We start from the raw sequence: 13,596 nt of genomic DNA on the forward strand, positions 1-13,596 counted from the left end.
TCTCCCTTGTAAATTTTCCTGCTCTATCCTGTCTTACATTTATTTGAATAATTTGAACTAAAGAGAAAAAAAATAAGAGCTGTATTTTTTCCCCTTTTTTTGTAGTTTAGAAACCCAGAGAGAAAACTCTGTCCGTGTGTGTGTGTGTGTGTGTGTGTGTGTGTGTGTGTGTGTGTCTGTGTCTGTGTGTCTGTGTATGTGAAGTAGGAACCATCTCTCTGGATACTTCTATTGAAATAAAGTATTCTTTTCATTGGACTGTTTATGGAAGAAGGATGTAAAATGTCAAAGAAAAAAAATGTATTCTGAAAAGCAGAAAGGGATTCGCGAGGAGGCATAGTTATCATAGATGTAGCCTGCCTGCAGCAAATGCAACGTCTGAAAAACCTGGATTTAAAAAATAGATCAGGAAGCAATTTTGCCACAGGTGGTTTTATTTTTAACATGATGCTTCACAGATGTATCTTACTTCATGTGGCAGATGGATCATCTTTGAAACCGCAAGTAATGAGTCAAGCGGAAAATTGTATACATTCAGTTTCTGAAATATTTAAAATTCATTTGGGAAACTTGTCTTTTTTCCCCCATTTATATAAAGTTACTTCATTTAAGAGATCATGCAGGGGAAAACAGGGTCTCGGTAACTAAGTGGTCGCTAGACCTTTACCTCTTTGTACATGTGGCCAACTACAGAGAAACCAGCCTCTAAAAGTCTTACATTTTCAAGTCATTTATCACTTTTCAAAACCCTCTTTCATATATCCACAGTCTCATCACAAACCTGATCAAGTTTTAAAAAAACAGGCTCAAGAAATTAAGAGACCTGGCAAAAGGCTATACATGTAGCTCTAACGGATCTCATCCTCTTTATTTTTAAGTCATGGACTTGTTCAACTATACCTATACAAATGTATGTTATGTCTAAATTGACCAAGATTAAATATCCAGGAATACATACTATATTTGAGGAAAGATTTGTGTGTTTGTCACATTTCATGAATGATAAAATGAAAATGAAGTTGGAGTTGGCAGATTCTCTTACTTTGCTTTATTTCAAGATTTCTAATTTCTAATGGAATAAAACATGAACTGTGTTGAAACTCATATTCAAAGTGAATTTCTGGTGAAGCCAGTAGTCTTATATTGAGTATTAAAAAAAGCATTTTAAAAACACACACACACACACACACACACACACTTTGTTGGAAATGGCTTATTAGGTATACCTACTAAGGTCATATAGTACATAAGTAAATGCAGGGCAATTTGCAACATTAAATTTTTAAGAGGTAATAAAATCTAGCATGTTCTAAAGTAAAGACATAACAATGACTCTAGAGTTGGCAGGCTCTCTTACCTTACTTTATTCCTCCTCTTCTGCAACCCCCGTCTCCTTATGCACCACCACTCTTGTGACTGACATGTCAGGGTGCTGCTCTTTGGCTTCCTTAATTGCCTGTGCCAATGCCTAGCAGGTTAGAAGAGAGATAATTTGGGTTAGTAAATCCATGGGCTTGGAAATAGGAAGACTCATCTTCCTGAGCTCAAATCTAGTCTGAGACACATCATATCTGTTTGACCCTGTACAAGTCAACATGTTAACCCTGTTGCCTCAGTTTCTTTATCTCTAAAATGAGTTGGGAGAAGGAAATGGCAAACCACACCAGTATCACTGCCAAGAAAACCCCAAATAGGGTCTCAAAGATATAACTGAAAGGACTGAATAAACACAACTACTTATATCCCTTGACAACACAGTTATCATACTATTGGCATGGACCCTTAAAGTCATCAAAGACAGAAAGAACTGTAACTATATGAATATAAATGCAACTCTCTACTGGGGAAATGCCAAACAAAATAATGTTATAGGAATGAAATGATAATTTACTGTGCCATAAAAATGATGAATACGAGTAATTCAAAGAAATAATAAAAGGTCCTAAATGAATTGATAAAGATTAAAGGAAGCAAGTAGAACCAAGAGGACCATATACAAAATGATCCCAATGACTTAAATGAAAACATCTCTAAATAGGAAGATAAATTTAAATTGAACATAATGATTCATCTTTGTCCAAGAAAGTAATAATGTATAAACACACTACCCTCTTTATGTATCTAGATGATAGGATTATAGATCTAGACTTGGAAATATAAACAGAGGTCTAGTCTAGCCAGGCCCCTTTATTTTATAGATGAGGGAACTAAGGAGAGTAAATGATTTAAATGCCCAATATGACTTACATAGTAAATATCAGACTCTAGAGCTTATTTTATATTGTATTATATTACATTCCATGTTGAATCTGCTCAAGAAGCAATGAGTTTTCTTTGTTTTATTTAACTATTTTTCTTTATGATAAGAAGGATTTTATTAAGATTGGGAGTGGAACAGTTCTACTGAGAGATAGCTATAATTGTTTTAAAAATTAATACAACTTTGTAGAGGGTCTAGCTGTTTTCAAATAGAAGAGTATGATACTACAATACTGCCAGACAAAAGAGGTTCCTCTCTGTATAAGAGTGAAATAATGGCTAATGGTGCTCCCTAGTGCTCATTTCAGGAAATGTTTCTTACTTTACCCAAGTCAGAGTAAAATTCTTTTACATTTGTTCACCTTCTTACCTCTACTCCCCCATCCCCCCTTATTGTACAAACACAGAAAAGCTCAGAGAGGCAATTTATCAGGATAGAATAATAGAATGCAGGAGGTGGGAAGGATTTTAGAAATCACTTAGTCCAATTTCATATGAAAGAAAAATTGAAGCCAGAAGGAACTAAAATTCAGCTCCCCTCATTTCCAGGTAGCTAAGCTAACTCTTTTCAGTATGACTATGAGAAATTATGAACAGTACAAGTTTTCTTTATCCATGCATATTAAAAGCATGCAGTGTTAGTAGGCAGCAAAATTCAAGGGAGGATTTGGGGTACAAGAAGTACAAAAAAGTATAGGTTTTGGAAATCTTGTGGTAGAAGTTAGAATTCCATCAGAAGGGGTGGCTAGGTGGCGTAGTGGATAAAGCACCAGCCTTGGAGTCAGGAGTACCTGGGTTCAAATCCGGTCTCAGACACTTAATAATTACCTAGCTGTGTGGCCTTGGGCAAGCCACTTAACCCCATTTGCCTTGCAAAAAAAAAAAAACCTAAAAAAAAAAAGAATTCCATCAGGGCAAAATTAATGAACGTTTTTGATTTTTATACTTGAAAAGAAATTTAACCTAAGATAGATTATTGTATCTTATTAGGAAAAACATCGATCCAAAATGTAACACTACAATATGCCCAATATCATGTTACTTCACTAAATCTATTGGCATCTGGTTAATGCCAAAAAAATAGTTTTTAGAATGATTTAGCTGTGAGAATGATTTGAGTTGTGAGCTATTCTGTGCAAAGAATGTCATATATAAAAATAAGAATTGGAAATTTCAGACTGAGAATAGGTAAAAAAACTTAAATATACTTAAATATTGGAGGTATCAGCAGAAAGTATTAAGTTAGGATGAGGAAAGGTTTAGAAAGGAACACTGGTGCTGAAAGAAGAGGAAGAGGAGAGGAAGAGGAGAAGGGAGGAGATAGGGGGAAAAAGTGAGGATGGATATAAATCTACCTGAAGCTACAAAGCATCATGTGTTGTTATTGAATGCTTTGGGAATTTTTTTTCTTTTTCTTTTTTAAAACCATAGCTAAGGTATTAGATGAACTACATCTAAGGTTTCACTACATAAACTGTTTATGCTTCAAAGAACTTCAGGCACTATGGTTCTTATTTTGGGGGGGTCACAGACTTTCTTTAGATAGTCTGAAATCTACAGACCCCTTTCTCAGGACATTTGCATGCTGTGTTTGTAACTGAAGAATATTTTAAATTTTAGCTGGAGGTTGGTGAAAATAATGCAATTTTTTTCCCCAATTCAAGTTCACAAAGTCCCTGAAATCTACCCATAAAAGGGTGGGAGTATGTGGATACTGGATTAAGAACAGATTTAAAACAAACCTATAAAAGACAATGAAGTCTATAAATTAATTCCATGGTAATTTAGTGCTTTTCATATAGTAGGTATATAATGAATGTTGGTTGAACTGAAATGAAAGTTACAGTCCTTTGGCAGATATATCCAACAATTTTTTCTACAACTAGCAACTCCTTTCCTGGGGTATAGGGATGGGGGTTGGGGTGGAAAAATTTGTGTCTAGCTATCCAACTTTATTTAATATAAAATTTATTTAATTTAGAAATGTCCAGTTGTACCAACATATAGCTTAGAATGTACCAAGAGTCGTTAAAGATTCCACCCTGCCTTCATTTGGTTCTTTCACAGGAAATATGTCTGGTACATAATAAAATCCTTTTTCCCCCCCTAGGTTTTTGCAAGGTAATGGGGGGGGGGGCGTTAAGTGGCTTGCCCAAGGCCACACAACTAGGTAATCATTAAGTTATCAAGTGTCTGAGACCAGATTTGAACTCAGGTACTCCTGACTCCAGGGCCAGTGCTCTATCCACTGTGCTACCTAGCCACCCCTACATAATAAAATCTTACACATTAAAGAATGTTTTGGTTGGCGGAGTGTTACTTAGACACAGAGAGTCACTTCCCTTGCCTGGGCATCAAGGCTGATCTGTAACCACAGATTTGCTACTGCAAAAATTTTCCTTCCATAAAATCAGCATTTTAGAATTGTGGGATAAGAGGAGAAGACTGAGTGGGTGGGAGGAGAAATCTCCAGGGGCAACTCTTTCCCAGGCTTACTGTGGAAGGAGCCCCAGAACTGGCTTGTAGGGCTGGAAAGAGCAAAGGACTGAAATCTAGCCTACCTCACTGGAAGTCAGGAAGTGGACTGACAGGTCACATAATCAGTTCCATACCTTTCTCAAGGGCACACTAATGAAATGGAAAGAATGCCCTCTGGTTATATTAAAGAAAAAATTCTACTTAGCTTTAAAATTTTGTCTATGTCCAATGCTGATTCCAGTTTGTCTCCCCACCCCCTAACCCTGCATATTCAACCATGTGGAATTTGGTTTTCCTCTTAGGAAACTGGTTAAATATCTAGTGTGTTCTCATTCTCCTTGATCTCCCCATAGTGGTTGACAGATACTCTCCTGGCTTCTCCAAATACCACATTCCTGGTAACCTTCCTTCCTGGCTAACTCTTGTTTCCTCTTTTGGCTTCTCTGTAACTCAAATCCCTGCAAAAGGAGCCAGTGAAGGGCTCTGCGATCACATTAGTAGATGAGTCTGATCTTTCTAAGTGGGGGGATGGCCATCTCTGCATTCTCTTAACATTCTGTATAAAGATAGAAAAGTACACCCCTCCCTAGAATTTAGGTAAACATGAACTTGCATGGAATGCACTAATTTGGAGCAAGAGCATTTTGCTTCAAATTCAAGATCTGTTGCTATGATGTGATCCCAGCCTCAACTCTCTAAGTCTCAGTTTCCTCATTTGTAAATGGAGGGGGTTGGATTAGATGGTCTTTGAAGTCTTTTCCAACTCTATAGTCCATCATCAACTATATTATTCTTTTTGTTTTTAGTTTATTTTAAAGACCTGCTTTTTGGTACCTATATAGTGCTGGCCACTTGGGTCTGAGATTAGATTTCAACTCAGGTCCCCTAAGGCCAGTGCTACCTAGTTGCCCCATCAGTAAACATTTATTAAGCACCACTTACTTTGATCCAGGTCCTGTGCCTTTCTTCTTAGAAGGATGGTACTAGTTTACCTTTTATCTGTGCTACCCCCAATGACCAGCACAGTGTCTTAAACAAAGCAGGTCTTTAAAATAAAAATACATAATGCCCTAAAGTTGTATTCTTCAAGGTTTTGATCTTGACCTCTTTTCCTCTTCTTTTACCCTCACTCCCTTGGCAATTTCATCTTCATATCACATCTATCACATCAATGAAGAGGACTCCAACTCTTTTTTTTCCAATCTTAATGTCTCTCCCAAGCTCAGAACATACATTTCCAATGGAAATGGGGATATCGCCACCTTGGAATCCCATAGGTATGTGAAATTCAATAAGTCTGCCACTGATTATGCTTATTATCTTCTCAGAGTTTTCTGGTTCTTCCAATTTTAAAATGTTTACTGATAGCACTAACATTAACCCATGGTTCCATGGCCAAAACTCTGGGGTTTTCTTTGACTGATCTCTATAATAACATATCCATATTAATTATACCAAAATTTCTCTTCACTCTCTTCCTTCTTTCTATTCCCATTGCCTCCATCTACCTCAAACTATCATTACTAATTAGCATGTCTAATGTCTCCTGCCTGCTTTTCCTAAATCTGTGGATCTGACAACAACCATTCTTCTGCTCTGAACCCTTGAGCATCTCCATCTACATACTGTTTCCTGAGTAAAATGGAAACTTCTTATCCTGGGATTCAAAATCCTTCATAATGTGGTAAAACTATCTTTTTTCAGGTTTATTTCATGCAAAGGACCATCACCCATACATATTCAATACTACCCTACCTCTTGTGCTTTTGCTTGCATTGCTTCCTACACATTGAATGTACACCCTTTCCTTCTCTCTATTATATTCTTACTACTCCATTAAGGTTCAAATCCAATACTACCTCCTACAAGATGTCCTCTCAAGCTCTTCCATGATCTGGTTCCATCCATTTTTAAGCCTTAAGCCAACATCATTTCACATATTCTATATGGTAGACAACTTGGACCACTCTGACCTCCAGACACCCTGTAACCCTGTAATCTGGATCCTCTGTAATCTTTCCTAATGCCATTCCTCATGCTGACAACATTCCCCACCCCACACACATTTTTTTTTCCCATTTGTAGAAGGCTTTCCCATTTAAAGACTTTTCTCCTTGGATTTCACACAACACTTGCATTTAAGGTTAAATGTAAAAGTCTGGCACTTCAGTACAGAAAAATCAACTTCACAAGCATAACATTATATGTGACATGGATAGATAACATCTATCTGAAAAAGGATATAGGAGTTTTAATGAACCGTAAGCTCAATATGATTGAGCAGTGGGGATATGGTCACCAAAAAAAGTCAAGGTAATTATGGACTGTGTTCAAAGGGACATGAGTCTGACCTTATAAAAATCACTACAGTGTGATATTCACATCTAGGTACCAAAGTTTAAGAAGGACATTGATGAACTCAAAGCACAGAGGAGATTGGACAGAATGGTAAAACATATTGAGTTCACCATGTCATACAAGGATCAGAGAAACTTTTAGAAAAGATAGCTGTTCTGAAGGGTTATCGTGTGGGGAGAATGATCTAGACATGTTTTACTTGGTCTCAGAATGTAGAACTATGAGCAGTGGGAGACAGATGCAAAAAGGACAATTCAGATTCACTGTCAGGAAAAAATTACCAACAATTAAAACCATCAAAAAGTGTCAAGAGAAGTGTTGATTTCTCCCTCATTGAAGATCCCAGAGCAGAGAGACTGATCAGTCACTTAGATATGGTATATAGTAGGCATTCCTTTTGTATAAGAAATGGAAAGTCCCCACAACCCTTAAATCCTAAGACTCTAATACCTTTATTTATGACATTATTTATTATAGTTCTCTAGGTTGGTATCTTAATGAGATCGTGAGGACAGGAAATATGTTTTATCTGAATTTTCTTCATTACTGAGCATGGTACCTGATGAGGATTGGCACATATATTTATTTGCTGATGAGTCTGTGCTTATATTTTACACACACATTCCTAGCCTTTACCACAAACACATGCTCTTGATAATTCTAAAAATACTAAAATTCTCTACCTCTCGGGGCAGATTCTATTCATTTAGAGATCCTTAGTTCTGATTTGTATCAAGCTATAACAAACAGTAATATATTACTTAACTTCGTTCTAAAAGGTCTCAAGTACCTGTAATTGTAGCAAAATAAAAATACAATGAAATCTGATATTTACAGTGCCTAGCTCCCTTAAATGTCTCCTACATATCATGTATTGAAAACCATTCATGTGGCTACAAGTTAACACTAAGAAGTTCATTCAAAATTTTCTCAGATTCAATTAAAGTTCCATTTTTTCCTACTACTCAAAGGATAAAGTACTGCTGATGATAAATGCACAATCTTCGAGGAGTATAAAACTATACCTTTAAAAATAAAACATATCAACAGTTTTAATCTAATTCCACTCATTCATTTGATTAGTAACCATCATGAATGAGTTACCATTAATTCTTTTTTGCCCATCAAAATGACAAAGCAAAATTGAATAGGGAGTTTTCAATCAACTTACATTCATTTTACCTTAAAACAAAACAAAATAAAAACATACAACCATATGGAGCAACCAAAAAGATACTATAGCTTATTCTGGTTTCTACCTATATGGGGGGGTAACATTCTATTTGCTTAGGCAGGGCTAAACTCTATTTTTAGACAAAGTTGAAACTCTAAGCAGTCTAATTAAGTTCAGTGTAGAATAAGACACAAAGGTCCATGTGCCTTTGGGTAAGGAAAAATTGAACAAGACCTATCATTAAGTTCTGAAGCTATACTGGGGGCCTTTGATCTTGTTTTCTCTTTTAAAAATATTTTTGCTAACTGCTTTTCAATATAATATATTTATTTCATAATTTCATGCATTTACTATATGCTTTTTAAACATTCTGAGGAGGAATCCATAGGATTCACCAGACTGTGAAAGGCATTATTCATCTTAAGAATCACTGGCCTAGGGGCAGCTAGGTAATGCAGTGGATAGAGCACCAGACCTGGAATCAGGAGGACTTGGAGTTCAAATCTGGCCTCAGACTCCTAATAATTACCTAGTTGTATGACCTTGGGCAAGTCACTTAACCCCACTGCCTTGGAAAACAAAACAAAACAAAAAAAGAATCATTGATACAACAAAAGTCAGGCTATGCACCTAAAGATGTCTCTATGCTTTGCTTCATTTTCTACAGTCATTTTAGTTTGGGTTCCTTTTATATGTATTTTGGGAAGGATGTCAGACTGTAATTGTTAAAATAAGGTTTGATAAATATTTATTTAATAAAACAGGCTTTGGCAAGGACTTATTTCCTATCTATCCACTACTATAAGAAGCAAAAAAAGGAGGTACAAACTACTAAGGAGAAGAAATGATATCACTAATCATTAATCAATCAATCAATCAACAAGCCATTAATACATGCTATGAAGCAAGCATTGGAGATACAAAGGTAAGAGAAACAAGTCCTTGATGAAATATGAATATTACTGCTGAGATTTTTGAGTTGAAGATTTTCTGAGAATTGGGTATTTGAAAATGGAATACATGTAAACCTATATAAATATACATGAAAATTTCTACTTCTACTAACCTAAAAGACTCACCTGGTCGTGATCAATATCGGCATCTCCTGTAATGACAATTCGTTTCTCAATTCTTGTTTCAGACACTCCACCTTTTACTGTCTAAAAGTAATAAGGGAAAATAAATTAGAATAAAATCACTAAAACATATTTCTATTTAAGCAAAGATGAGAATGGGATCTAGTATAGTATTACTGGGCAACTAAACCCTATTGGGAGAATGAAGCTAATGGTGATTTATTGTTTGGAATTATTAGAGATCACTGTTGTACACAAAGATGTAATAAGTTTCCAAGTGAAGTGGACCTTAAGATGTACTTGCTCAGAATTGGATGAAGTTAAAATAACCATATGAACTAGGCTGTTGTTCTTGTTTTTTCTTTGCCTGCAAACTTTGAGTTGGTTTGAAATTTGGTTCAAATAACTATTTGGGGGGGTTTGGCTGGGAGTTCAGCAAATTAGTCACTTTGGTTTTTAAAACATTTTATTTAATTCTATTCAGTTTTTAGTGGATGTGGATTACTATATGCATGAATAGAGGCCGGAGAGGGCAGGGCAGGGCAGGGGAGAAGAGACATATTTCCATGCCTAAGTAAGTTCACAAGGTATAGCAGAAACTTGTCTCCAAAGATTTTGTTAATCTACTTACTGAAAAATAGTGTGTGATATTCTATTAGAGGCAAGAAAGCTCCATATCACATAGTTCTTTCAAAGGCAAATAGTTAAGTGTCTGTAAATCTCAAGTTAGATTCCTAAAACCATAAGGGGCAGTGTTTTTAAGGACTGACTGTGGTGCAAAAACATCATTATATGGGATAACATGAGATTTTAAAATGGATTCTTTTTTTTAATATGAAAGAATCCTAGAGAATGTGCTATAAACAAGGGAAAATACCCAAGAATATTTTAAAATCTTAAAAAATATTAGCATCATTGATACAGGAAAAAGTGAATAGAAAAAAGGTTTTAGAAAATAACTCTAGAAAGAAATCTATATAGTATTGGTTTTATCAGATCACAGTGGTAGTTAAATTAAAATGACTTGACCAAAAAATACATGATTTAAAACATTTTTATAGCAATATTTTCAACCACTATCTTCCTCAAGATGCTTTAGGACACTAAGCTATGCTAACAAAGTCTATGGTGCCACATTTTTTCATCTGCATTGTAAAAAAATGAACTTTTTAATATCTTTATCTTCTCATTCTTTCAGGTTGGCTATCTATGTGGCATAGATGAATATGACTTCAAAACCTGGATTCTTAGATGATGGAAGTAAAATTCTTAGCATTGTCACTTAGAAGGGTGGGAAGAGGGAAAAAAGACAATTCAAAAGAGTTGAATTATTATTAAAGGACCATTTTTTTAATTTGTTTTCATTTCTTTACCTTGGTGATATGTGTGGTTGTAGTTGTAGACACAGATTCAGAAGTGATGGTTTGTGCAGTCAATAATGTGCCAGCATCACCACCAGCACCGCCATCAATCTTTAGATAGTTTGAGGGGGGGAAAAAGTAACATTTAACTATGAGTATTAGTTGTGAGGAAAAGAAACCTTCCCACTGAACAAGTAGCTTTGAATATCTTTTTGCCATAAACATGTAGAGTCTATAGAAATAAATGTGCTCATATATGGTCATTTGTATAGGTTAAGCCATGGGCCATCAGACAGAACAAAGAAATACTTTATCAAATAAAACTATAAAGGATGAGGGAAACAGAAAACAAGAAGATCAGTAAGAGAACCTAGAGACAAGAAATCCAAATAGAGAAAGGTTTTTGAAAGACTGGAGGACTAGTTATTACCAGTCTCATTTTTCCCATTTGTAAAATGAGGGGATAACATCTGAGTTTCCTTCCAATTCTAGACAGATAGTCTTATGGACCCAGGATACAAAGGTAGATCTGGATTTAAAGACTTAGGAACACCTTAGCCCCAGAAAAACCATCCCACTTGAACTGAAGGAAAGAAACTTAAGATATCTAATTAAACATTTTATAACACGACTAGGAAAGAATAAAGGGAATACTTGCACTAGTTGGAACTTAAAAGAAACAGACCTCATAAATAGAAAACGATGGCAATGGGTTGATCTCATATGATAGGTAATCCCAAAAAAATAAACAAAAACAAACAACAACCAAAAAAAGACCCCTCCTAATACTATAAGATACCATGATGGTATTTTGTGGCTATATGACTATGTCTACATCTATAAATTTAATACTATGATATTTTTCACTTAAGTAGCAATTCACTACTATCAACATTTATTTATAATAGTGGCTCTTAGGGCAGCTAGTTGGCTCAGTGGATAGAGCACTGGCCCTGAAGTCAGGAGGACCTAAGTTCAAATGCAACCACAGACACTTAATAATTACCTAAGTTGTATGACCTTGGGCAAGTCACTTAACCCCATTACTTTTACAAAAAAAAAGTGACTCTCAACTTTGAGTTCAGAAACCCTTTATACCCTTAAAAATTACTGAGGACTTCAAAGGACTTCTTGTTTTGGGGAGCAACTTATCCAGTGATAATGTATCACAGCAGAAATTAAAACTGATAAATTTGTAAAATATCTACTCATTCATTTAAGAACGGTAATAAACACATGATATGACACCATAGTGTTTTTATGAAAAATAACTATTTTCCAAAATAAAAGATAGTGGCGTATCATTGTTTTAGATATTTTTTGCTAATCTCTTTAATGTCCAATTTGTTAAGTGCTAGCTGCTTCCACATTCAATCTCTTGAAATATATTGTAGTTGAAAAATATAAAGAAAATTTGACCTCAAAAGATATATAATTGGAAAAGGGAGGGGTATTTTAAAAAGTAAATCACATCTTAGTACTATAATGAAATTGATTTTGACTTCATGGAGCCACTGAAGGGTCTTGGGGATCCTTTTAAAAATGCACACAGACCTTATTTTGAAGACCTCTGCTTTATAATAATGAGGAAAAAAAGAGACAGAAAGGGAGGAGAGTTGCCCACCTTTCGCAGAAACATTAGTAATGACAAGGAAAAGCAAGCCCATCTGATTTTGATGATTCATCACACTTATTAAGCTTCTTTCTACTAAATTCAATTAATTTTGCTTCAATTCTTAGACATTCACAGAAACATTAAGAATCAATAGGAGGGAAAAATAAAGAGGTCTAAAAGGGTTAGAATTCTTTACAAGTGTAAAGGGTTGTAGGCAGAAACAGAATGTGCCAAAACAAACTTTTTCATGCTGGCTCTTAGAAAAAGTACTTCTTTGTGTTACTTCTCTTTTCCCTCCTTCCAAACAGAAATATCTCCTAAAAGCTTAGCTGCTTTTCTTTCTGTAGTATGTGGTTAATATCAATTTGAAAAATATATACTTAAGACAATGTATTAACCAAGTTAATGCACAAGCATACAACTGATCATACAAAATATTTATCTTGTCTCAGAAATTTAAGACTTCTTATAGGGTAAAATCATTATTTCACCTGATTTAAATAGTAATAAATAGAAATGCTTAATGCTTCCTGAAGATTACTATATGAATAATGCCTGAAGGAAAATCCTAAGCTTCAAAAACATATGCTTGGCAAACTATAGATGTACATAGAAATATGTTTCATATTATGGAAAGTCTTATATACTCTAGCACCAGAAGTATTTTAAAATGTTTTTAAGTGTTTAAAATGTTTAGGAAGTATTAAAATAAGTAAAAATAAAATGAAATATAGATAACATTAAATTTATGGTTTTTCTCACAGTAGGGCCCAGATGTTTAGATTTTTGGATGACCAAACTCTACTTGAATTGACACCATTGATACCATACCTAGCTGCTTCATCAAAGAGAAGATACCAAAAGATACCTCCCTCGGGAACATGTAAGCCACCAGAAAAAGCAGGAAAAAAAAATCAAAATAAAATGCAAATTATTAAAATATTACCTCCCTCTTTTCTTGGTTTTTTTACCTGTGGAGATTCATAAGTGATGGTTTTGGTCTCTGTCTGGACAATTGGGACTTCCTTAGTGGAGATTTCTGTTCTTTGTGAAGCATCAGAAATAGTTACCATCTCTGTTTTTACCACAGGCGGCTGAAGTGGAAAAGAAAAGAAACAATAAATTCTAAAGGTAATTAGGTAAAGTTGTTTTGTGGAGCTGCCAAAAATAGTCATAAGAAACATCCACACATACATTCACACTCAAGAGAAAAAAAGAATCAGCAGGGAAAGCATTTGAGCAAACCATTTTTTCCAAAATAGCAAGAAATAAAAT

At 35.0% G+C, this 13,596-nt stretch overlaps 1 protein-coding gene across 13 annotated transcripts in view; it reads right to left on the bottom strand.

Annotated features, from left to right (window-relative positions):
- The window catches only part of EPB41L2 (erythrocyte membrane protein band 4.1 like 2), a 262,601-nt gene that overhangs the window by 12,657 nt on the left and 236,348 nt on the right, over positions 1 to 13,596 (bottom strand). For all 13 annotated transcript variants that reach the window (XM_074187588.1, XM_074187579.1, XM_074187578.1 and 10 more), the window contains 4 exons: positions 13,293 to 13,415; positions 10,719 to 10,817; positions 9,349 to 9,429; positions 1,358 to 1,468 (listed from right to left, as the gene is read on the bottom strand). In XM_074187588.1, the coding sequence (XP_074043689.1) occupies positions 1,364 to 1,468; positions 9,349 to 9,429; positions 10,719 to 10,817; positions 13,293 to 13,415 (408 nt within the window). In that variant the 3' untranslated portion in view covers positions 1,358 to 1,363. The remainder of the gene's footprint in view (positions 1 to 1,357; positions 1,469 to 9,348; positions 9,430 to 10,718; positions 10,818 to 13,292; positions 13,416 to 13,596) is intronic.

The sequence above is a fragment of the Macrotis lagotis genome, chromosome 5, assembly GCF_037893015.1.
Source record: "Macrotis lagotis isolate mMagLag1 chromosome 5, bilby.v1.9.chrom.fasta, whole genome shotgun sequence".
Taxonomy (NCBI): Eukaryota; Metazoa; Chordata; class Mammalia; order Peramelemorphia; family Peramelidae; genus Macrotis; species Macrotis lagotis.